The 26,323-nt window shown below is 45.4% G+C and overlaps 1 protein-coding gene across 1 annotated transcript; it reads left to right on the plus strand.

Moving 5' to 3' along the window:
* LOC8038407 (protein pelota) lies at window positions 1-24,442 on the plus strand. The gene is made up of 11 exons (XM_029991327.4): window positions 1-194; window positions 722-814; window positions 5,614-5,764; window positions 5,837-5,927; window positions 10,055-10,218; window positions 12,107-12,167; window positions 12,245-12,285; window positions 13,770-13,890; window positions 18,765-18,957; window positions 19,572-19,678; window positions 23,950-24,442. Exons 1-11 carry the CDS (start codon window positions 154-156, stop codon window positions 24,039-24,041), a joined length of 1,155 nt encoding a protein of 384 aa, XP_029847187.2. The 5' UTR covers window positions 1-153; the 3' UTR covers window positions 24,042-24,442.
* Window positions 24,443-26,323: the final 1,881 nt, after the last annotated feature.

Below are 26,323 nucleotides of genomic sequence, written 5' to 3' on the forward strand. Positions count from 1 at the left end.
GCATTTGCTGCGAAACGCCAAGAAAATGGCGCATAATCATGGAAGTCATAACGATCTCTAGAACCCGCAATTTCTCCCTGGATCATGTTATTTTCTCATTGATGGTACTCACCCGTTTATTTCTAGAGTGACACACGCTTAAAAAAAGCGAGAATGAAGCTTCTGCACAAATACATCGACAAGGACGGTAGCGGGTAAGCCTTCCAACAACGTTCATGTGCCTGTCCCAAACGACTCGACGGACGTGCAATCGTGGCATCGAATTTCAACAGCCTTCGCTGCCAAGGTCCCCGTATTGCCCGGTTTAAACTCACAGACTGTAATTAAACAGAGCCTACTTCCAACGCCTACATTTAAGGCTTTGTGGAGGAATATGAGGTATTAAAATTGTGGCAATCACGGTAGGTATTCGAAAAAAGAATCTTGGAGTGCAGGCGAGGTGGTGGTGCAAATCGAACATGATTGTAAACTCCGTGAGTGGGCGGAAAAGAGTAAAAACGGTAAGAGATGCACTTTTGGTTTGTTTTACTCATTTTTACCTTGGTTGTAGGGTTTACCATTATGTTCAGTAGTAAACACTCCTCCAATCAGCACCGCCGAAAGGTTTTCCGAAGTACCCGTAATTTGACAGGTCGAATTTTATCCGCCGTTTGGATCCGGTGCTGTTCGTCTCTAGCCGCGTCTTTATTTATTTACTTTTTTTTATCTTTCTGGCATTTAGGAACGTTACCTGTGTTCCTGAAGAAGCAGAGGACATGTGGCACGCGTACAACCTCATGTCGGAGGGTGACAGCCTCAAAGCCTCAACCATCAGGTCGGTTCTCTTACTTGCTCGGAAACCCCAGTACCATTTACAAACTGTGATCGCACCTGTCTTCCTATTTATTTTTGTAAGTAATTCCTGCCGCAATGCCCACATTTGACTACTACCATCCCACTCGACAGCTTTTGAGAAACCAATGACATTACTCCATGTTTTAAGTCCTTTCTATACAGCCAGCTAGTTCCTTCTGTGCTAGGGGTCTGTAAGCAGATTGATGATAAACTTCAACGGGCGATACATCGGTTATTATACTTTCAGTGAATTCTACTTAGAAACGGTCTTCGACATTCATAAGCTATAAAATGTGCGTCAGTTTTTCTGTCCCCACGTTGGCAGGCGCTGAGCAAATGAGACAAAAATGAGCAGCGTTCTACCCCTCAGTTTGCAGCCAGAACAAGCGGCTTGCTGCACGACATGATGCCGCTTAAACACCATCTCAACGTCATGTCTCAGCTGTTACGCTTCTGGCTGAATGGGATGTGGGTAGGTCGGGCATTTCTTCGTTGTAAACCTGCCTTGTCCAAACTCCACAGACTTGTGTAGGCTAGGGCTGCACTGAAAGAGCTGGGACAAAGGTCAAGGTCAGTTCGTGAGTTTCTGGCTATCGGTTCCGTCTGAGAATGTTGATAGGCGCCGTGAAAAAAGAAGACTAGACGCCGTTGGACCACGATCGCCTGTGTGGCAAGCGTTTTGGGGCGAATTCATGGAGGTGCCATAGAATTTATTTCTATTCTACCAACATGACTGTGGGAGATCCATAAATATTCTGGACCACTTGGACCATATTCAGTGCATCTTCACGTTCAGACAACTGTCTGCACGCTCAAATGAATGACTTCACACTTGAACAAAAACAGCTCAAAGACCACATCAAGGTTATATGTGCTGTCGACACAGTAGTTGCGATACAAAGTAATTGTAGGGCCCTAAAGACTCGTAGTAAACTTGAAGGGTGTCTGGGGTAACTCAAATTCATGTAAACGGCACACACAGAGGTTTGCCATTGAAACTGGTGGCAATAGCAGAGTTAATATGCCCAATATGCAAAACCCAATTTTTTTTTTTTTTTTCCCAGTTGAGCGTTGCACTTTTCGTCTAGATTTCTCTTGTGGCCTGAGCGACGTCAAAACTGAATATAGCGAGCCAAATTTCATTGTTTGAATCACTCTTCAACATTCATTCAGCTGTGTCCACGCGGAATGGTTCGCTGTATTGCACATCATTCATGCAAAGGTTTGCAGTGTAAAGAGCAGTGTCCATTTCGCCGAGGCCATTAAAGTTGTCAGACATTGCTATATTCCGCGACAACTTTTCTTGGCATTTTTGGGGAGAGGAGGAGAGCCCGTGCACAGCTTTATTCAGCGCTCCAAATGGGAGAGGGAACACGTGCCTGTACAGCTGCAACGGAAAAAGAGTAGCACAAGTGACCGATCACCGGAGTGGCAAAATCGCGACACGCGGCGCTATTGTTCCCGAGCACGCCGATAGCGAGAGTGCCAGTCATGTTGCATGTCCCAGCGTGGGGGGTGGCCGGCAGAAAATTGAGGGATAAGACAGCTTTTAAAATGTGGGTGGACTTTAGGATGGGCTGCTTTCTGCCGGCCACCCCCGCGTTGAGACATCGAACGTGACTGGCACTCTCACTATCGGCGCGCTCGGGAACATAAGCGCCGCGTGTCGCGATTTTGCCGCTCCGGTCATCGGTCACTTGTGCCACTCTTTTTTCGTTGCAGCTGTACTCTCCACTGCATTGCCAAGAAAAGTTGTCGCTGAGTATAGGAAGATGAAGAATAAAAAGATTTGACTGTAAAAAAGCATGGACTCGCACAGACGTCGACATTGCATCCCAATAGTTAGTTGATGGTTGATGCCGTGCTTCTTGCCCACACCCGGTCACGCATCCGCCATGCTGCTGGCGCGTCTCTAGGGGCTCACGGATTCGTTTACGATTGTGAGTTGGTGTATATGCCGACAATGTTGATAATAGCTACTAGCTGGGGTTGGCAAAGCACAGGGCATATTCTGAGTTCCTTACATTCTTGGGGTTCGGCTATTACCGTCCTTGCAGCAATTAGACACGAGCGACTGCCAAGATGCTTGTCAAGGAATTATCTGAGAACTACCTAAATACCTGTCGAAGAATTATGAAAGAATGTGGTTGTCTTAGTGCTTGTCCTCCTCTTTTTATTCTTTTGATTTTAAGAATTATCTCCATCGTCAATATCCTAAATCGAGTGCCCGCGCAGTGCTCGTGTCTTGTCTCTAAGCCGCACGAACCCATGACTACGGGGTAATCCCCGTGATGAGGTCATCAAGTTTTGCGGAGGGGAAACTAAAAAATTTATTTTGAAATTACATTGCAACAAGGACGCTTCTCCTTTGTCAGTGGCATTGCGTGTGAGTATAGTTTTGTCACAGTGTGAGTAAGCTTGTTTCAAGCGAGGAACATTCGAACCCAATATTGTTGCGCAAAACCTTCAATAGCATCGTTATCTCTCTCAGCTTAGTGAAAAATAAAATGCTGAATTGGACAAGGCACCTTGATTTTGGGGCGACTAAGTGCAATGGTGGGAGCACATGATGTCAGTTGCACCTCGCCAGCAGTTATTCTTGCTCACTAAAAGCCCCTAAAGCTGATTTGAGGTTGCGATTCTCCTAGTTTGGGGCAGTCGGTGTGGGAAATTTAGAGTCGGGTGTGTCTTAACATCTTTTAAAGGTGCGCAAAATAAGGCGGCAGTCCCACTGTCACTACGGCAATTCCAGTGTAGGTTCTGCTCAGACTCGTGTTCGCGGAGCAGAGTTTGCAACTGTGTGTGAAACAAGCATTTTGTTCCTATTACAATTCGAATGACAATTTGCCTTCATTTTTTAGTGCAAGAACGGAACTTACCTCAGAAACAGTAAACGAGGAATGCAATTTTTGATATTTTCGAGGACATGCCTCCATGCAATCCATACTCGTTTTCACCTGAACAACCATAGTAAATAAGAATTTGGTTCTTCACGGGGTGTTACTAATTTCCCCCATTATGTGCAAACGAACATGAGCACACCAGGAATCGGCAACAGTAGTAAACAGAAAAAGCGTACAAACAAATGTTTCGGGTGGTAGCTCACGCCGCCTAGCCAACAGTGGAGGCAGCAGAGAAAGACATGCAGGTCGCTTGCCTCCGCCACCGTCAGCTAGATGGCACGACCCGCCACACGCAACATTTGTCCATTTGCTTTTTCTGTTCTCTACGTCAACAGTCGGTACGCACCGCTGTCACAGTGCCTCGCTCTGAGGATTTTATTGGCTCACTAGGACAGCAGCTTCTACTGTTGGCCAATTTGTGTCGAGATGGCAAGTAGATTAACCTAGAAGGGGCTGGGGGCTGGGAGGGGATTATTTTGTACTAACACAAACGACCCAGCATGAACACACTATTATAACTTTTTCACACTTTACTCGTATAGTATTATAAAAAAAAAAAATTTCCTTCTAAATTGCTGTTTAATAGTGAATTCCACTGGTCATTTGGAGTGCGCCGGGATCGACATTTTTGGAGCGAGCCTATTTCACTGGGCGATCGGGATCGAGACGGACGTGTTCCACTGGTCGTTTAGGATTAGCTCCCGCTCCAGATCTCGATCTGGATCCGAGAAAAGTCTCTTCGACGATTTCGGCGGATTCAACTGGAAGCTAGCCGGGCCAGCCCTCGGCGCACACACGTGACTTCCTTTCTCGCGGGGGCATCTTGCCTGATCTCGCCCATCTCGCCTCAGAACAAGGAGGTTAGAAGTACTAGGAGGGGGCACGTTGCAATATTGGTGAAGCCTAGTCGTAAAAAGTTTAAACAATGTTGTGGCCAACGTGACCGTAGATCTCTCTGGCAATTGGTGCGCGGGACATGTCACGTGTGAGATGGATGGTTGATTGTAGAAGGACTCCTTGCAGGCTTGCACGCGCTCCGTCCGGTAGGTTTTATCAGATCAAAGGCTTGACTGTGGTATATTCTAGTACCCCATAGCTAGACGAAGGCTAGCTACGGTCATGTGATGTGGTCATGTTGGCCTGGTAAGTGAGGAGAGTAAGGGGGAAAATGAGAAAGAGGCGAGGCGTCGAGGGAGCACGGCCTGTGGAGGCTACGCGGTGTTGGCTGGAGTCATGCCCTCTCCTACACTTCCATCCTCCTTGCCTCAGAAGAATTCATAATGGCCGCTTGCTTACCCCTTGGCTCGACAGCCGGTTCGTTTTCCACGAAGGAGAAGGTTTTGCCGCGCTACGGGCATTCTGGCGATCTTTGCTAGAAGCTCCTGAGCCATTCCTGCCGCTCGTGCCTCAAACACGTGTTAGTGCCGCGATTGCGAAAGCGTCTTCGAAACGACTGCGGCAACCGCGGAAAGGAGATTCCCGGGCAGTTGAATGACGGGAAGGCATCCGCTGATCCCGGAGCAGTGGTCATGTTCCACTGGGGATCCGTAGGCAGCGCAACCCCGTTCGGATCGTGCGTTCCATTCCGGATCTACGTCAATTGATCCCGGCGCGCTCCAAAACGCCCAGTGGAATTTGCCATTAGACTATAAAGGTTTCACTAGAAGAGTAATTTTAAAGATGGCATTTCTGTTGTGAGTGAAAAACAAAAAACTGGCCAATGCGTGTTTGTGTTAACCACATTGCGCTCGATACATAACCTTCTCGGACAATTGAAAACATTGTCAATCTTCCTAAGTAGTACCTTGAACGTGCCGGGTGCTCCCGTGTGCGATTGATGAGACGATGAAACTCATGACGAGTCGTGGCACGACAGGAAGGTGACGACGGAGTCAGCCACGGGCAGCACCGGCAGCAACCGGGTGCGCACCACGCTGGTCATTCGCATCGAGACCATCGACTTCGACACCCAGGCATGCATGCTCAGGGTCAAAGGACGCAACATCGTCGAGAACCAGTACGTGAAGGTGGGTTGCCCTGCACATTCTCTCGACAACCAGTCACTCACTCGCAATGTGAATGTTCCTTTTACACGGAAGATGGGTGCATACCACACTTTGGACCTGGAGATGAACCGCAAGTTCACCCTCGCCAAACGGGTGTGGGACAGCGTCCACTTGGAGCGACTTGGTAAGAACCCGTCTGGTACCTCTTCACTGTTCTACTGGCTCTATGCCTTGAGCAATTATAAACTCCACAATAGGTATTTTTTTTTTTTTTAAATTATGGATTTTCTGGCAGAACGATTGCACTAGCCATTTCGTCAAAGCACCTCCGGAGGCTGCCAGTTTCAAGAACGGCATCCTTTCAAACATTGAGCAGATGCAAGTTGCATTAGTAGCTGGCATTGCTTAGTTCTGTCCAAAATCGCTCGTGTACCAAATGTTTCGGTAGTTTTGCCGATGGCATCTTTCACGAAAAGTCAATTCTTTCCATTTAAATAAAACAAAAAAAAAATGGTTGGCTTTTTTAGTAGCTATGCTATTAGAACATTTGAAGAGTAGTAGTTAGCTCACCTGCCCTCTTGCTGTCCGCCTAATACAATACAAAGGCGTCGCAATGTTTGAACGAAACTTTGAGTTCTCCAGGTGTTCCGTTGATGGCAATAACTCAAATGCCAGTTAAAAGTCGACCAAGCTGCTCGTGCCAAAAGATATTCAAGCAGTCTGGAGCAAGCATTGATTTCTCTATTGCCCGGTTGGGATTGGTATTTTCTCGAGTGCCCCATTTGAGGCACTCGAGGGACAAAAGCCCATTAGGAGTATGGAGTGTGCTGTAAGGACACCGTACTGAAAATCCCCGATGTTAAGACTGTGTTCTGTTTGTTTCCCTTTGTCCCCTCGCCTCCGGGGTTTTACAGTATGATCGCTCTCCAGCTCGCCTGCACAACCACCCTTATTGCTGTAAGGGCACCCCTTCCAGTGAAATCAATCCTTTTTTCAAAGTTGGCAAGTGTCAGCAGACTCTGTCAGTTGACAATCTTTTTCTGCCTTTCTGTATGTGCATATATCACGAGTTCTAGGAATAGCCCACACAGCTACTCCAGGGGTTTATCCAGGATTGGCAATCTGGGCGTTTGTCACAAGTTTCCAGCATGGGCTTGGGGGGCTGAATCCTCCTCCGATCAGGAAAGATAGTCAAGAAAAAAACATAAAACTAGTTTATTATATCGGCAGTTCTATTAATAAAAAAATATATATATATATTATTTAGACCGGAGAAACGCTTGGTACCACATTGAGTACCTCAGGTCTTTAGGATGGGGAAGTCTCGAAAGCAGTTCCTGTTTTGCAAGCAATGAAATGTATAAAAGTATAAAGAAATGTTTCCATTATAACCTGGATTTCTGCATTTCATCTGGAGCTTGCTTCGTGTTCTGGAAAGTTCTTGTACATGTCAAAGCAAACCTTGTTTGCCAACATAAAAACCCTACGTTTTTTTTTGTTGTTTATGGTTGGTTGGAACACTTTTTTTTTTTTCTTATCTATGCTCTTTTTCCATTTCGTAATTGCGCACCTTGTCATCATTACGAGCGACGCTGCTGAGGTCCTTCCCGTCATTTCCTCGTAGCTCGGCTGTTTGGTTGCAGATTCTCCTGTCCTGTTGGACATAACTGTGCCAGATTTAAATCTGCTAACTTCAAATCGGTCCGTAACCGCTTATATGTTTTCTTCCGTCTGAACTCTTTCTAAGAGACGCTTTACGATGGCCCTACAATGTTCGAGTTCCTTTGTGTCACAGTCGAGAATGGTTGTTTTCCCGTGTAGATCACAAAGTCAAGAACAAGCCCCTCAGCTGTAGCTTGGCTAAATTTCTTCTAACGAACGGGGTTTGGCTTACTGGTAAAGTACTAATGAGCAGGACGCCACCCTCTGAACAGCATCATCTGCTCGTCAGTGGAAAGTTTTTGAGGCTGCGGAAGCTCCAGACAAGCTTTTCAGAAGGACTCACAAATGGGCTCCATCCTAAACAACTCGCCGTCCGGGCTTCCCAGATTGTTGCCCCGTCGACAAGATGCAACATGCCGCTCTTCCTGAGAAATCGGTTGCATACCATGTTCTCAGTCCAAATACGACCAGCTCGCTCTTGGAAGCTCGAGGAGGCTCGTGATCATGCGGATACCGACCAGTTTCTGCAGCTCTGTCGACGTTGTCTTCACCGACCCGTGAGCTCGCACCAGGATGGAAGAGGGATTTGTCTGTTGTGCAGCGAGTTTCCAAAAGCCCCCCGGAAGATATTTTTTCAAGTAGCTGAAAGGTAAATCAGGTGTGGAGAAAGAGGACATTGGATAGTTCCAGACAAAAGGATTGTTTTATTTGAATTCATACGATGCCGCTCTTTGGAGGGACTGACGCTTTGTCTTTGCTTCTGGGTACAATGTTTGTGGAGCTTCTGTGTCGGTGTTGGTACTTTGGGCCAAATCCTCGCCGTTGTCGTGGGGATAGTCCCCGGTTTCGTCATCGTCGGACGGCTCCACGTCACCCTCGTCTACCAACTGTGGTATTTCCTCGTCTGTTGGGTTGTTTTCGTACGCAGGATATATTCTAATAGAGCAAACGTGCGCACACTGAGCGTACTATATATTTTTCTTGTGTGGACTCGTGACTCCTAGTACCCAATTCCCAGTACTCGTAGTTCCCGATAATATATCCTAACAATCTAAAACAATAAAGTATGTTGGGTGCAACAAATCTTTATAAACCTTGGCTATATACCCTTATGAAGCTTTCTCAAATCAACTAAAGACACATTTACAAACAATTGCAGAGGTACAGTAACTTGAACTTTAACCTCATGGCAACGTGTGCTTCCACTGCTGGAGCTCACCACGTTTAAAAGTCCCGACAAGCCGGAGCAGCATCGTTTGCGCCATCTCGTTGCAGTTTGGCGAACTGATAAATGCCCAACCGGGTGCTTTCGGTCCCATGTCTATTTTATTTACAACAAGCTGGTAGTGAGGGCTTTCCAAAGGAACTCAATTGGGTGCCACAGCACTACAGAGGGTTATACCATAGGTTTGTGTACTTTGTCCATTAAATTGGGGAGGGGGGGCGGCAGGGGGGGGGGGGGGGGGGGGTGGCATTTGGTGTTGTGTTGTACAGTAGGCTGTCATTAACTCAAACTCCAGGAAACAACAAATTTTGTGTAAATTATCAGAAGTTTGAATTATCAGAAATTCATGTAAATTTGATGCAAGATAAAATGGATATTTGCCATATGAATGGCTATGCGTACAAGGCAGACATTTGATGATTTCCTCCACATAGGCCTCCTGATCAGGCAGGCAGGCATGCCACACAAGAAACGTGTGAAATCTGTAACAAAAGTTTATTTATCCCTCAAAAATGTTGTTTACCGTGGACTCTTTAGACAGCACACAACAACTCAAAACAAAATTAAGGTCATTATGCGAAGGTCTAACGTGAACTATTAAGCAGGGGACGCACGAGCGATGAAAACGGGCACCGTGCGGCAGTTTTCATAGCAACTTGCACGAACGCTGTGACGTGGACTCATGCCATGCTGCCACGTCACAGCGTCCGCGCGAAGTTGCTATGGAAATTTCTGCACTATGCCCGTTTTCATGGCTCACGGTGCCCTCGTTGAGCCTTGTCGAGTGCGCTTTTCACCGAGCACTGGTTCACTGCGGAGGAGCAACAGTCGATGAAGCAAGCTTCAAGGGTGTTGCTTCTCTGCAGTGCACTGGTGCTCAGAAAGAAGCGCACTCAATGGGGCCGCGGGAACAAGAAGTTTAAATTACACAAAAACGCCGTTGGAATTAGGTGGCCAATCAATACATGAAAACCATAGTGGGGCAACCAAAATTTTGAAATTTGTTTCATTTTACCAGAAGTATGAAGTATCCAAGTTTGAATTATCACAATCCTACTGTTCATCGTTAAACTTAGCCTAGGAGGCTGTTAAAGCTGTGTGTATAAAGCTGGCCTACTCTATCGCAGGGCATGGGAACAGCCAATCCCTGCCCGTTATGGAAAGAGTGCAGCGAATGGCGAGGTACTTCTGGCAAATACAACACAAGTCTAATTTTAGAGCCAAAAGACTCGATGCATTGCCACTCACTCTTTTTTTATAAATGACAACGATAGGCTTCCACCTGCCCCGTGGGAAAGTAGACACACAAAAAGTTTGCACTGTCTGTTAGGTTTTGAGGCAGTTGCTAAGCATTATCAGGTACACATGTCGCGTGCGACATACCAGTGATGACCCTGTCGGGCACTTGCTACTCCTCTGCCCAGACCTGGCCTGCGACCCGACCCAGCATGCGGACGTGGCTGCGGTGGTGATGCAGGAGGGCCTGGCGCATGTCTGCCTGGTGACGTCCGCCATGACGCTGGTGCGCGCCAAGATCGACATCAGCATCCCCAGGAAGCGCAAGGGCAGCTGCTCACAGCACGACAAGGCAAGGACTGCGCTCTGTCGATTGTAATGCGTAAAACCCGGGTCATTCAAGAGACGCGGGAAGGAAGACATTTCAAACTCGGCTAACTCGCTCATTTCTCTCGCTTCTTATAGAGCCAAGGTGCTGTCGTCAGCGGCCTTTTTCTGGGACGCTGCCTTTGTTAACAAACCAAAGAAAAGCAAATCATGAACTTTCGAAGCTACGACCTTTAGACCTGCGCCGTGTTTCAATTAAACTGCACACCTTTGTTAACAAACCAAAGAAAGAAAATTATGAACTTTAGAAGCTATGACCTTTAGACCTGCGCCGTGTTTCAATTAAACTGCACAACCCACTCTCACAAAAAAGAAATGTGCACACACTTAGTTTTTTTTTGAGAACGAACTACATACTACAACACCAGTACAGTTGTCCGCCGTGGGATTGTGTAGGAATGCAATGAATTTGAGTTTTACTCTGGATCGTTTCAGGCACTTTGGTTCTATGAAAAAGAAGTGTTTTTCTTGGAGAGGGGATTTGTGTCTAGCTGAATTCTGAGTTGGTTGTGGGCATATCCCTATTCCAGTGATCTGATTGCTGCACAGAACCGCATCAAAAGGCTTACCCTACCACATCCTGCTACATCTAACCAAGATAAGAGGAATTTGCAGCAGCATTGCACCAAAACTTGATTTTTATTAATGCAGTCAAATCTCGATAGAACGAATTTCATCGGACTCGCAAAAATCATTCGTTATTCTGAAATCATCTTTATAGTGAAAAACTCGTAAATTGTAATTATATCTGAGGGAAGATGACCTACCTTTGCAATAGGAATATCCGGACGCTCGGTTTTATCCGAAACACAAAACAAAAAATGCTCCATGTAATTGAACACTACACATTTATTGAAAGAAATCAGAAAACTTCTGATAGGTCTAGCACAACGCTACAGGGAGAACGATTTGATGTCGTCCACCTTGTTGACGGCTGCGGTCATACTGGCACCGCTCACGCGATTGAACACTGCACAGTTGCTGGAAGAAATCCGAAATCTTCTTCTGGTAGGTGTAGCAAAAACGCTCAGGACGAACGATTCGATGTCGTCCACCTTCCTGTGGACGGTCGCACTAGCACACCTTCCAAGAAATATGCGCAACTTCCTGATGGCACTAAGGGCATCGGAGTTGGAGACGATTCTTCCTGCTGATCCATGACCGTTGCCTCCTCGTCTTCATCGTTCGGGTTCTCCTCGTCGTTGCAGTTGTTCTGCTCACGAACGCTGTTTAGGATGTCGTCAGTCATCAATTCTGCGAGCAGCACACCTTGCGTCCGGAGCAGTCAGCGTGAAGGAGAGGTCTGGCAGGAATGTGAAGTTAGGTGAATAGGGTTAGGATTTGTTTCCCGGCTCGATCTTTGATGATGATGATGGTTGGGCGTTGCGGGAGCCGTCAAGCAGCCAAAATGCGCGTCTTTCTGTAGTTTAAAATTATTTTCGCCATCCATCGTTTCTTTCGGCCGTTTTTTTGCAATATAAATTCGTAATAGTGAAGTGTTGTTGGCATATAAGAGCTAGGACGCATTTACGTTGCCACCGCAGAAGATGGCATCCGGTTTTCACATGTGTATGCAGTTTGTCCAGACCAACGTCACGTTCCGCGTTACCACTGCCTTTGCCAGGCTATACGACAAAGGGGCGACCCTTTTGTAACGGTGGAGAATTGAATCAAAATATTCAGGGACAACCTGGGAAGGTCGGGATTTAAGAGAAGCAATTTAGTAGACACGCTGGAGCAGTATTTCTTTATTTTTTTCCGTTTTTATGTAGTAGCTGGGCTGTAAATGGGCTTGGACGCAAGTTATCATGTGTTGAACCGCATCCATTGAGCTCCAATTTTTCCGCTTGCAGGGTCTTCAACGCTTCTATGAGGCGGTGATGCAAGCCATCCTTCGTCATGTCAACTTTGATGGTGAGCACAATACTTGCAATTTTATTTTTTCCGGTCACGTTTAATTGCTTCGAACACCGTGCATTTCTTTATTGCAGTTATCAAGTGCGTGCTGATTGCGAGCCCTGGTTTTGTCAAGGTGATAAAGGTTTTCTTTATATTTTACTTTTTTTTTTATTTAGGATTTTATTTACTCGCTCGTTTCATCTGCTGTATCTACTTTACGGAATGTTGGTGGACTTTGAAATAGAGCTTACGCATTTATTTTCCTGTGAGAAGATGGAAGTGCTTGTGTGTTCAAAATCGAAACGCAGATCAAATTTTTGATTCCGACATGTTCTGTGTTGTCATTAACTTGTCCACTACAACGAGGCACTTGATTAATTCTCCATGCTCCTCTCAAGAAATTGTACAGGTGGGCTTTGCTCCATTACTGCATGCGTTTGCTCGTAAACACGATAATAAAGCAATCATCTATAATAGAAGAATTTTGAAACTGGCAATGTCCAGTGTCAAAATCAAGTTCAAAATATATATCTTGCTTGTCTCGGCCTTACCGATATTTGCACATTCGTGGCGTTTGTTCATCTCGTAGTACAGCACCGTATAATGGTTTGCATCTTGCAATGTCACAAACGTACACATTACTTAATCCTATGCATCGCTAATGATATGTCAAAAGCGTACAATTTTCGGTACACCTGTGCTTCAAAGGGGCACTTTCGCGATATTTATGTATAAATTAGAGTTTAGAACTAGAATTACAAGTAGGGTTCCGTGTTTTCGGATAATTTTGAAAAAAACTCGGAAAAGCACTTGCCAGTAAATTTTTTGTCACTTTAAATTTATCCAAAAGACTCGAAATTTTTAAGTCTCGAAAGAAAATAAAAAAGCAAAAAAGATGTTGTACAAATTAACTTTGTAAGGGCACGGTGGCAGTGGTGCTGGAAAGATGTTGTACAAATTAACTTTGTAAGAGCACGGTGGCAGTGGTGCTGGGGAGATGCGACTTCAGCTTCCATTGAAATCTAAAACTATGGACAAAAGGTGGTGTGCCTTTTAGCGCGTCTTTGTTTATTGGGGACAGCGGGTCGTAGTACCCGGAGTTTGTTTATTTTGTTTTTGAAATTTTAAACGACAAGAACACCGTAAAGTAAACTTTGAATTTTGAAGAATTGGGAATGTTACAAAGATAAACTTCGATAAACCCCGAATTTTCGGTAAACAATGAACTCCGAAAACACAAAATCCTGCTTGCAAGGTGAGGACGGCAGGGAGGAGCTTCGATTGTCCCGCCCACGTCGCGAGCTTCCAGCCTTCGACGGCAATTCGGCGTCTCATGCACCCCGAGCACGGCATGTGTGCCGGAGGCTCCACGTTCGAAAGATGCGCCCTGCTTTTCTCACTTCGTTGGCAACTGCATACTCCCTCTTTCCTGTGGCGACACGCGCAGAAAAAGACAATGCGCGCGTCTTCCTCTCGTACGTCTCGACGACACGCGTGTCGCTTAACGCGTCGTCAAGCAAACTGCGACAGAGGCAGTTGGCGCTTGTACCAAGCGATCCAATCCACGCTTGTCGGAACTCGGGGAAGTGACGTGTTCCCGGACGGGTTGTGACGCAGGACCAGTTCTACGAGTACGTGTTTCAGGCTGCGGTCAAGCTGGACCTCAAGGTTCTCCTCGAGAACAAGGGCAAGTTTGTGCTGGCCCACGCGTCGTCGGGGTTCAAGCACTCGCTCAGAGGTGGGCATCGCAATCCCTGCTAGGGGTTCCGGGTGGCATGAACTCGCCACTAGACTTTCATTCTTTCTAACTCAAGGACGCAATGGACGTTTGTTTGGGTTATCGGAAGCGGGCGTTACGGTCGTGTCCCGTTGATACAGAGCCCGTTAATGCAGATGCCTTGCAATGTGGATTGAGATTTAGGGGACGAACTGGGCAAGGTACTTGCATGTTTTTCTTATTACGGACAGCTTACATTATGGACAGTTTTTCCTTTCAACCAGAGGCATCCTTATTAACGAGACATCACCGTTTTTGGAATGCAAAATGAGCTTACACTTGCAGTACAATCATGTGTCGTTTATGTGGACCCCGTTAATAGGGATACCCCTCTATATGGACACTACTATCGGGGACAAACTGTAAAAATACATGCATTTTTGTCTTGTTATTATAGAAAACTCACATTATGGACGATTTTTTACGGGAACGGAGGTGTCCATATTAACGAGACATCACTGTACTAAACCACGCCGTCTTGAGGCATGAAATGCTTTTTAACAAACTCCCAATCTCAAAATTTTGTCCGTGCGTCCATCCGTGCATTTCTCAAGAACTCGTGTCACTAGACCTACAGACAAATTCAGTTACCCCGCTAGATTTAGCGGGAAAATTGATGTTACGTTACCTGAGGTCACGAGACCTATAGACCAACACGCGGCCCTGACGTCACGCAGCTGCAATGGCACTGTCGACGGCACTGCGTGTGCGCAGACGCTTCACTCCTCCCGAATTCGGTTTGTGCGCACGCGCAGTGCCCACACCTGGTGTGGGCAAACACGGGCTTGTTTGTAAACAGGGTGTCGGTCTATATGTAAATTCAGTTTCTCTGCTAAATTTAGCACATAAAATTGATGCAATCCGACTTGATGTAGCACCAATTTCGTTTCCCTCTATACTCCTTTTCACCTCAAGAAAAAAGGAAGTTTTGCGCATTGTTCATACACCGCGAGAAATAGGTCCTATAAGATTTGGTTCTTTGAGGAAGAAGCAATGCTTTTGGCATTTGAAAGGTGTACGGCTTGATAAGATATCAGCTATCTAATCTGCAATGCTCCTACATATATCTTAATGTTCTACATGAAAAGAAAAATTAGTAATGTTCCGCGAAGAGCCGGACTTTTTTTTACTATGGTTCTTGAGGTAAAAACGAGTATAGCTTTATCGGGAGAGTTGATGTCGCGTGACCTTTGCTCCAAGTCAGTTTCCCTGTTAAATTTAGCGGGGACCTTCTAAAAAAAGAATTAGGTTCTGAAACAACTGTTTAATGTCTTCTGAACAAATCTAAACGATCAATCCTCAAATACTGTAATTCATGCGTTACACTATATCCCCTTTAAAGTAAACTTGTTGGGACTGAGCATTAATATTACTATATTAGAAGTTTTACTATTCGCGACTCCAGCAAAACGGACGCCACCAAGCGGGAAAACCGGGAACCAGCCGGAACAGGTCGCTTTGTGCCCCTCCGCGTCTCTGGCGGCTTTCGCAGACACGTGTTGTCGGTGCGGTGGCGAACAATGTAATTTGCTGAAGGTCCGAAAATTTTGTAAGTTTACCTGAGTGTTCATTAGTGGGGTGAAGACTCAGTAGATTGTTTCCTTCCATCACGTGTTTGAAAGCCCGTTTACTCCACGATACACGGTCGCGTGCTTTTGATTTCTTGGATGGGGAGGAATCGCGAAAAAACGTTTTGATTTCTTATCTGTCTTGAATCACATTCAAAGTGATGACCACTTGGTAACTGATAAGTGGTTTCTTTATAAGGATGTAGAACAATAGACATGAGGACGATAGACGAGGTGTTTCACTGGAGGGAAGGCCAATGTTGCAGTCAAGTGAATGGGAAAGTTCGATAGCTGCTTTCGTTGAGTTTGGTTGTGTTGATTAGCTTCTAGTTTGAGCCACCCACGCCGGTTGGTGCATTGGCTATTTATCTTGGCTGCCTTTCGCCAAAAAACCTCTGGACCACACCGAAGGAGTTCGGGTGATTTCGCAATTACTTGATTCCGGAAAACCTGCTTGCTGCATACGATTAATGAGGGAAATTGTCTGCTTTCAAAAGCTGGGGGACGCATCTCGCCAAGTTAGAAGCTGTCACGGCATTATGATCTATCGCGTCCTCCAATATTTATATTATACCCCCGTCGAAGCCGGCAGCAATATACGTCTACATTGCTCAGGTTGACCGGGCACAAAAAAATACTCATTTTCTCTGTTCAGGTTTCGAAGTCAAGTTCAATGCAGAGAGGTTCTGCGTGAATCTCCGATGAAGACTCTCTTCAGTTTGTTTGTATTCGTCTCTGTGTGACCGGCTAGAACCATTTGGCTGAGTTTAAGTAGTATCTCTGTCTGACAAATACACTTTTATTCAGCAGTACACTAGCTAGTCAACTAAGCTCGTATTTCAACCCGAAGAATATACTGATATTGCTTTAGTGGGACATAGTAGTACATAATATAATACATAACCCGCTTGTCAAAATGACTTCTCGATTGCTACTAAAACTTGAATTGAAATACGAGTATCAGCTGCTTAGTGGGGTGCCAGCAGGTTAACATGCTCCTTGGCTCAAGAAGCACTTGCTTAATTTTTGTAATCTTCCTGCAGCCTGTGTTGTTGACCGAGCAGACGACTGGAGCTGTTTGTTAAACGCGTATACGCACAAAAGGTTGATTTTGCAGACAGATAAGTCGCATGGTTCAGGCATGCGAGTTAGCTGAAGATTACTCTCGGTGGAACAGTTTTGTAGTCATCGCCGTTTTTTTTAGCTGACCAAAACTGATTAGAGTCTATTACCGTCTCTCCAAAGCCCATATTTTCGATTTTGAACAAAATCTCCGACACGAAACCTTGACATGAAAAGAACAAAAAACATTGGGAAAACAAAACTATGCTCTGCAAGTTTATATGCACCGGCCACACTTAACCGTCGCAGTTCAAATACCTATGAAATTGGGCACTGAACAAAATAAAATCTGTTAAATCGAATGCACCACCCGTTCAGGCGGCCCGGCCGAGCCGACGCGATCTGGACCCAGCTGCCATGTTTGTTTGGTGGTGGCGCCCCCTATAGGTCGCTGGAGTCGCGAATATCAGGAGCACCTTAAAATTTCTTATTGCAGCTAACAAAAGGTAATGGAAATGAATAAAATGTTTATTAATCCCAAAACAAACACCACAACTATAAAAATGTCACTTACGTTGCAGTAAACAGCTGGTTTGTAGGTGCTTTGCACTCCACAAGGAAGCTCTTGAGGCTCGTCATATGGGCATAGTGTTGCCCGTTAGCATTTCCTGCATTTAGAGTGCTCCCAACCGTCCAAACCCAACAAGAGCACATCTTGTTGGATTCAGTTTCTTCAACACTTGCTCGGTTCATGAATCAACGGATGCGTCAGAAACGGCGCCTTTGTCGCCCGTCTTCCTATGAAAACTAGGACAGTTCCTCACCTTGAAATGTTCGGTCTATCCGTTTGATGCCTCCAAGTCTTTTTCTCTCGTAACAGGTTCGTTGACTGGCACATTTGCAGCGCAGGCTTGTCGAAACCCTTGAAGCAGCTCTGTGCCGACATTCTCCTTTTTGGAGCTTGAGAATATTTCGCAGCTTCCACTGTTTCCTTCGGCAACTATGTCCTCAATAAGTTTCCTGTTTTCCAGCAAGGCCAACACTGTTACCACAAAAACGCCGAATTCAATTGCGATTTGCTTTTGTGTTTGGTCGTTACCTCCTTTTTGATCGGGCGTAGTTCAAGTATGATGCGGATCGGTCATGATGCGCAGTTCAGTCCCAAACACTCCGAAAGAGCCGCACCTTTTCAGTTTTGTTAGGCCTGTTGTATTGATATGGCAGACGATCCCAGGCCACCGAGAATGGAAACAGTCACGAGCGACCGCAGCACCGCTCAGAAAACTGTCGTCGTACGACGTAGCACTGTAGCCTGTAGCGCTTTGGTAGTTAATGTACACTTTTAGAATTTCTAAGAGCTGATCTCACCGAGAAATTGTGCTGTTGCAGGTAAATAACATTTCGTCAGCACTGCTGTGTTTTACTATAACCAATATTCCGAGTGTTGACGACTTACTATATCAGAATCTTGAGCCATCAAGGACACGGGAGTTCAGTCGATACTGACGCTTCCTTTTACTATAATCGGAGTTTTACTCTATGCGGAATTACTCTACCAGGGTTCTACTGTTTAGAACTTTGCAGATGAAGGTTGCTGTAAATTTTTTTCTTAAACCCCAAATCCACTTGTCATTGCACTTAAGGCGTTTAAAAGATCGGCCTTTTCTCTCGTGATCGGTGCACTTTCTGGCATGTTAGAGCTTCATACTCTCTTTAGCGCCAAGCGAAGTGCTTTTTTGAGCTGTTGGTGCACCACCTCTCTGAGCCTTTTTCTGTCCGGTGCGAATGTGCTTGCTTTCTCTCCAAGCTTGTTCTTGACTTTCATAATCATTGTTAGCGTGGTTTTGGTGTTGCCATATTTCAATGGCACTGCAGTTTTTTTCACGCCGATGTTTCCTTCCCGGAGAGCGCTTTATAGTAAGTAGTTGCCCCACAAAAACATTCTGGCGATCAAGAAGAGAGGAAAGTAAGAGCAAACTTAGCTGTCTTATTGCATTTAGGTCTAGGGCCGACACGGCGACGACACAATAGGAGATTCTATAACCTATTCAATAATGAAATGGGAATTGTCTGGATGAACAGTGCTAGCGGATGCAGAGCCCCAGCCACTACTTGGTGCCGTTGACTCGCTCACGCTAGAAACCTTGGGACATGGGACTTTTTGGGAACGTCTGCAGCTGAAAGAGGTTGCCATGTTGCTCGCAGAAATCCTCCAGGATCCTGGAGTGCAGTCCAAGCTGTCGGACACCAAGGCAGCCGGAGAGGTGAAGGCCCTAGACCAGTTCTACCAGGTGCTGCAGAACGAGCCCAGCCGTGCATTCTACGGGACAAAGCACGTGGAGCGGGCGAACGAGGGACAGGCCATCGAGACCCTGCTCATCTCTGACAAGCTCTTCAGGTGATGGCATGGCTCTGCGCGTGGTACAAGGAAGTTCTAGTACAATGCCCGTAACGCGTCCAATTGGTTCGTCGGCTGCGTCCTCGTTTGCGGTCCCTCGATTTCTGCCCGACGACATTGCACTCGTGTCGTGACAATTTTGGCGGCAGCGGAGGTGGCGACAGTGGCGTCCTGTTCTACCGTAGGTCTCGCTCTAGCTCGACAGTTCGCAGAAGCTTCGGCAGCCAGGAAGGAGTTAGACACCGCAACAAAAGCGACGCTTGCGTCCATTCTTTTTTTTGCTGGAGTTTGCGCGATTAATTGTGAGGATTGTGGCGTCCAAACGTCACGACGTGCTGGCTCCTGCGACGCAGTTTGTCGCCACTTGGGGACTGCTCAATGCACGGGTGGCGCGGGACGCCAAACGTGCCTGTCGAAGATCCGTTCCAGGAGTGTTGAGACCGGTCATAACAAAGTCAGTTATATTGAAATAGCGGATATAACGAAGTGATTTCCGATTCCCGTCGACTTCGTTATAACTGGTCTCGACCGTAGTGGTTCGGTGGTGCAGTCGACGTGGTCTGGGCTTGAAGGTTGCTGACTGAGACCATTTGCACACTCGCCGCTCACCTCAGGTGCCAAGACGTGGCGCAGAGGAAGCGGTACGTCGCCCTGGTGGACTCGGTTCGAGACAACGGCGGAGACGTAAAGATCTTCTCCAGCCTACACATTTCAGGAGAGCGTGAGTGGTCCTTTACAGTACTCCTTGGTTTGCTCGTACTTAATGGGTTTTTGATGGGTGGGGAAATGTATGGCGGTGTACGCGGGGAGAACTTTGTGTCGCAATGGTGTTGTACGTGTGGGCGCTCATGCACCTTAAGAGCCGCGTGTTCTTCATTTCTGAATTGCTGCGCAACTTCTCCCAGCGAGTATAAAATTATTGACGCTTCTAATGATAATGTCGGTACTTGAATTTAAACAACATCCTTCGTGGCTTGCCAACATATATCATCGGTAATATTTAGATACTTGCAAATATCGGTGCAGTTGAATGTCGTTAAAATAAAGCAGCATTGGGAGAGAAAATCTGTTAATTACACACCGGCCATAAACTTCCGGTTTTAACCGAAAATATTGATAAACGTCCGTCGGCGTCAAGAACACAAAATCGTTTAAAACAGAACACCGATTTCTGGAAAGTTTTTCTTCTAGGGAGGACTGTTTTCGTCGAGACTATCTTAGACGTTTCTCAGGAGCATGCTCTCGCAGATGCATTAAAATGGAGATGTGGACTAGCTGGTACATGATTCTTTAAAATGTATGTGCCGTCAAACGGGAACAAAAGGAGAGGCGCACAACAATAAGCGCTTCATGTTGTGTGTTTCTTCTTTTGTCTCTGTTCTGCGGTACATGTTGTTTAAAAAATCTTAAGGTTGGTTCACACACTTGCATTTGACTACAACTGAATATGCCACATCGGTTTTAGACCTCTTGTGACCTCTTACAACCAGTTACACAGCAGAGCAGCCAGTTGTAAGCAGTCGCAAGACGCTTAAGAACTGGTTGCAAAACATTTGGCGTAGTGAAACGCAGGGTGGGAACCAGTTTTTGCCGAGAATCATGCGTCCTACCTGTCCTGAATCAGTGGAATTACTCACCTTGTAGGACAGTGGCACGATAGTTGGGTCACTTAGCCAGTCACTATGAATTCTCACAATGGCTTTCTTCTATTATTCTTCTAACTGAACAACGGTGTTAAAACCTCATTGGCGGTTGAACCTTGATAAAAAAGCAGCATGCCTTCCTCATATGGTGAAAACATTTTGCCTGAAAAAAATTTAATTTTTTATGCCACCTGGAGCAGAATGGTCACATGATACAAACAAAAGGCTCATAATGATTGTTAAAGAGCACTCTGACATTGGCCCATGTTTGGACCCATTGTCCGTGGTCTGCAAGTACTGTCAGCTTATGATATAACTGTAAAGCATCGTAAGAACATATAAGAATTGTAAAAGAAATTTGAACTCTTAGTTCATTAAGAGTCTCTTTCACTATTAATAAAAAAATATTAACAACCATACAACACAAATTGCTAAGAAACAGTGATCTTTGAAAAATACATGAACACCAAGACACAGCCAGTTTTTGTTATGTAGATAAACATGGGAAAATCCATGACCTAGATATATTTAATACTTTGTAAACAAAAATAGACACGGAAATTAACACAAACATGCAGTTGGGCTTGCGAAGGAGGTGCTCGAACATGCCCAATGCAATGTAGCATATATCAAAATATGGTATTACAGTGGCTTAAAGCGGGTAGCGTAACGAACGAAACCGGAGAAGCGGCACAGCGTTGGAAGACGGCCGCGGGTGGCGCTGGCGCTTCCAGCACCGTCGTTCCGGCTATGGCTCCGGCTTGGCCGCTTGGTCAGCTTGGCTCCGGTCAGTTCCTGCCGATTCGCAGCTGTCGACTACACTGTCGTCTGCTAGTTTCGCATTTTTTATTCACCTTCAAACTCAAATCATGTCGTTGGAAGTTCACTGGAAACAAATAATTGTTTTTGATGTATTTATATTAGTTAGAAGCGTGTTAGGGTGCCTCTATCTGCCGGCCGATTGAGGCACCCAACGGAGCTGCGGATTGAAGCGCCACCTACATCGTCTTCCAAGGATTGGCCGTTCCCGATGCATGGTGGAGGCTACGCGATAACCACACTACCCCCTTTAAAGGGGCGATGCAACAAGTTTTGTATTTTGCGGAAATAGCGCTTAGAGCGGATCCCTGACGTTAATGACCCGTGAAATACCCATTCGTTTTTCACCACGCGCAATCGAAGTCGCAGAAAAAAAAATAAAGAAAAACAAGCAGAGTTCACCTCCTCAACTCGCAGCCAGAACAAGCGGCCACGTGATATGGAGCGGATTATATGCCGCCAATGTTGACCATTGCCATGCGCTGGGGTTGGCAAGGCACAGGACACGCGCTGCGTTCCAGACATTGTTATGTTTCGGCTGTTGTCGTCATTGCAGCGATTGGACACAGGACACTACCCGAATGCTTCTCGAGCCATAGATTTTCACGAGCCCAAATCGAGTGCCGACGCAATGCTCGGGTCCAATCTATGAGCCGTATTCAAATATCGTCACTGGGCGGTACTGCTACCGCCCAGCTACGTCATCAGGTTTTGCGAAGGAGAGATTGAATGAAAACGCTCGGTTTTGTCCTCGAAATTACAGTGCAACAAAGGAGTTTCTTGGCCAGGGGCGTTGCGTGCGAGTATCCTTGAGTCCCACTAGTGCCAGTAAGCTCGTGTAAAGTTAAAAACATTCCAATTGAATATCGTTGCACCGCCCCTTTAAGCCACTGTAATGGTATATTGGACCTCAAGCCCCAATACGAACATATACATCTATCATTTCGAGCTCCACTGAGAAGTAGACAGAAACAACATGATGTTTACTTATATCACAAGGAAAAATGTTTGCAGGGCAAAGCAGGTTTGGAATGGGGATTCACAAACATGGCTCATGGTTGTGCTTTAAAGGGATACTGAAGGAAATTTCAGCGCTTCTTTCTTGGACTATTCGTGTTCAAGGGAGCAGTATCACATCAAACACACCAATCTCGTTGAAAGTGAGTGTTCTTCTAGTTAAACCAGCATGTTGGAAGGCCCTCTAATAATGCTTGACTGTGAGCCAAATGCTCCTTATTGTGTGGGTTATTGTTCGCAAGGCCTGGAGGCTTCTAGGTGACTTTATTTGCAGCACTTGTGAAACCGCTATAGGTGTTCCTTGCCCATCAATTAAGAAAGAGTAGTTTTACTCCAGATAAAAGAGCCTAAGAACCCTGGAAGGGTGTGATTTTAGATTTAGATTGCTGGTTCTTCGTTGCATTCAAGAGAACAAACATTCTAGCACTAACCATCAGTATTGCCAATCTAGCGGTTTTCCTTCAAGTTTAGCGGACTTCTGAATTTTCTAGTTAAAAGAATTGCTGTTTTGCAATTTTTAGTAGTTTTCAAGTGATGTTAGCACTTTTTTGGGTGTTTGGAATGTTCTCAAGTTTTCTGTTACAGTCTAAGCTCATTATAACAGACCTTGATTTGGACTAAGATTTTGGTCTGTTGTAAAAGGAGTATGTTGTATGCAGATATGAAATTAAGTCAATGATGCATAAAGACAAACCAGCCGTACTTCACAAATTGGTATGTTATATCCAAATGTCTGTTGTAACCAGGTCTGTTAAAATGAGCTTAGACTGTATCAGTCGTAATCGCTTTATCTGTTCGGTAAGTCGGAGTTGTAGGGCCGTCGTCTTTGCTTACTCTCAGCAAAATTGTCGTCATTGAGATTAAAGCGTGCTACGCCTTTTAGCTATATTACTGTAGCAAACCTCGAAACATGTTTTCAACAAATTTCTTCAGTAATGTATAAGTTTGATTTCCAAGTCGGCCAGATGAAATGGGGCTATATGTTTCTAAACTTACAAGAGTGGTTATTGGAAGTTCCAAGAGTCATTAGACAAGTCGGATGCCTCTACTAGAATGTAAAACTTTTTGGAAAGCATGTGAATTTGCTGGGGCTGTAAACCGCCGCCAAATATATTGCACTAAAGATTTGTAGAATGGAGGTGTACGTCGGCGGATATGGCCAGACAGCACACCTTAATAACACCTGGTAACAGTAAGATCACGCAGTGGACATAGTTCTGTGCAAAGAAGCGATCCGAGTCAACAACCTAGCTTCCTTCTAATGGTACTTTTATTTATTATACTGCTTGCACACTAATAGTAATAAATTGTTCTAGAAAGTCATCCTTATCCTGCACCTCAGGTTTAGCTGCCTTCAAGATTTCTATTGTGGGTCTTGGATCTTTTAGTCTGCAACACTGCTAGCCGTACATGGGAATGCCTTTTCCATTTCACTGGTTTTGACTTTGGGAAATTTATTTCACTAAACAGAACAATGATCTTTTTATCGTTTTTTATTTTTTATTCTTTTCAGAGCTAGACCTGCTGACAGGCATTGCGGCTCTGCTCCGGTATCCGATGCCCGAACTTGAAGACGAAGAGCTGAGCTCTGACGAGGAGGGCTAACAGCTGTGTGCCCTAGGAAGTTTTAATTTAATTACCGCTATTGTTGTTACGAGGAACGGTGTACATACACGACGACTGTCATCTAAATTATTGAGAGCTGCGGAGAAATGGCGGGCAATTTTTCCAGCATCAAATGCTTCCACCGAATACTTTTACTACCATTTTAGGATTAGCCCAATTATGCTAGGAAGTATGGAATAATATCCATTCATTTTGTAATGTAATGCTAATATATTTGCATATTCTGCATTTGATTCTGGAGTTTAAAAGTGTCCGAAAACGATTGCTAAACTATGCACGACGAGTAAAAGCTCAGGCTAATGAAGCTGCGCGAGAGGCGAAAATTGCTCGAAGCATTCCCTTTTTGAGGATATATAAACATGTACCACTTTTGCCCGTTTTATTGGTTGAATTCATTTTTGAGGGGATTTTGTCAAGAACAGTGATGTGATTGCTGTGCCATTTTCGCCAAAGGGGTTACTACATCCTCCTAAATTTTACCAAAATGTGAGGAATTTCCACCAACGTTGTGCCAAAACTTCATTTCCCTTCAATAATACTGAAAATAAATAGCTCAGGCCTCGTGCAGGTTTTCAGAACATTCAACGATCTCCTTAAATAGCGTAATACCATATTTTCCGGACTATAAGTTGCACATCCGTATATTGGGCCGTTTTCGCAGAAAAGTTTGTATAGGGTGTTTTCACTGACGTAATTTCGTCCACCATTTTGTTGTTGCGATCTGTCTGGCGTGTGCCAAACTCGAGCATTCCAAGGATTTACATGCTTTCTCAAATGCGTAGAGCACCGCTGACATCATTTCAGCCAGTTTTGATGTAATCCTTCAATGTAGTAAATTTGTTTGAAAAACCAAACTAACAACAAAATGGCTGATTGACGTCATGTGCAAACAACCTATACAAGTCGCACCTTTGTATAAGTCACACCTCTTTGCACGGTTCACACCATGAGATTTTTGTTTTACGCACATTGGTATCGCGAAATCGGAGTTACGCACAATCGGCTAGATCGCACATACCGTTTGACGCTGTGGGATTTTGCTATTAACTACCAACAGATGTACCGATAGAGTAACCAAAGGGTTATCTCAACAGCGGCGGCAATCTCAAAGGAGACGTCAAACCTAGTAGCGCGGTCCCCACATCTCCACGGCAATGTAGACGGCGTTTAGGGCTTCATCACCGCAGGTCAGTTCGATAAATTACTTCCGTCGGTGCCAATGATCGACTACCCTGTCTCACTCTCTCGAATATAGCAAAACAGAAGACACACGTACCAGAGTAAGGAGAGAGTCCAGTGAACAAAAGGTAAGGGCGCAAACGAGCTGGTGGTGGTTAAACATTTCGACAAAAACCCCGAGACTGGGACAAAAAGGGACGGACAAACACAAAGTCTCAAACACAGCTGAATTTTATTTGACAAGGAAGGGTGCTTATATAGGCGTCAAATCCTACACAAATCAAAAGAGACGAAGGAAAGAGAGGGAGAAACCTTCACAAACAAAAGAGACGAAAGAAAAGAAGAAAAAAGAAAACTCGTGCCACAAGCAGTACAACAAAAAACAAGCATTACAATAGAACTGAAAAGTTTATACAAAAACAAAAGCTAAGTAGAAGGACTAAAGTGCATTAGTCCCCAAGAGACCCCAACACCCAAGAGACCCCAACAATCCAAGAGCCTTTATTATAACACCCTTCTAAAAGAACTACAATGCCCCCATCCAAAATGCCCCCCGCATCAGCAAGGTAAGAAAAGGACCTTCCTTACCTGCAAGACGCAAGGTTCCTGAGAGCCAAGATCGTGGAAGCATCGGAGAAGTCGCCAATACACGTCCTATCTCTTTCGTAGTCACCGGACGAGTCCCTTTCCTGAAAGCGGGAAAACAAGGGGCAAAACCCCTTCGCCTGTCAGCTGTGATCTGCATCCAAGCGGGGGAACGGAAAGCAGGGGCGGCTCTACAGGGGGGCAAGGGTGGGCAGCCGCCCCCCTTAAATTTCTGCCTGCCCCCCCCCAAAAAGCTGTCGGGGGGGAGTTCAGTCTGCAAAGCAAAGGTCGTGGTTTCCCAAAAGGAGAATTAACGCTGCACATTACGGGCACTTTAGCAATGGACGCGGAGCATCCGTCCTTTCAAGCCAGCCAGGGATGGGCAAAATACATGCAAATATGTATCGAAATACAAATACTTTGTCAAAAATGTATTTAATTACAAATCTAATTACATTTCCAGAAAAGCATTTAAGTACAAAATACAAATACAACCA

The sequence above is a fragment of the Ixodes scapularis genome, unplaced genomic scaffold (genome assembly GCF_016920785.2).
Source record: "Ixodes scapularis isolate PalLabHiFi unplaced genomic scaffold, ASM1692078v2 PGA_scaffold1__304_contigs__length_218370807, whole genome shotgun sequence".
In the NCBI taxonomy this organism is placed as follows: domain Eukaryota; kingdom Metazoa; phylum Arthropoda; class Arachnida; order Ixodida; family Ixodidae; genus Ixodes; species Ixodes scapularis.

What these genes read in the sequence shown, in the direction of transcription:
- LOC8038407 (XM_029991327.4), top strand. Translation starts at nt 154, where the DNA reads ATGAAGCTTCTGCACAAATACATCGACAAGGACGGTAGCGG. An exon ending in CGTCCACTTGGAGCGACTTG is followed by an intron (nt 5,928 to 10,054) that starts GTAAGAACCCGT and finishes TCCTCTGCCCAG; the next exon opens with ACCTGGCCTGCGACCCGACC. An exon ending in GTTCAAGCACTCGCTCAGAG is followed by an intron (nt 13,891 to 18,764) that starts GTGGGCATCGCA and finishes TGTTGCTCGCAG; the next exon opens with AAATCCTCCAGGATCCTGGA.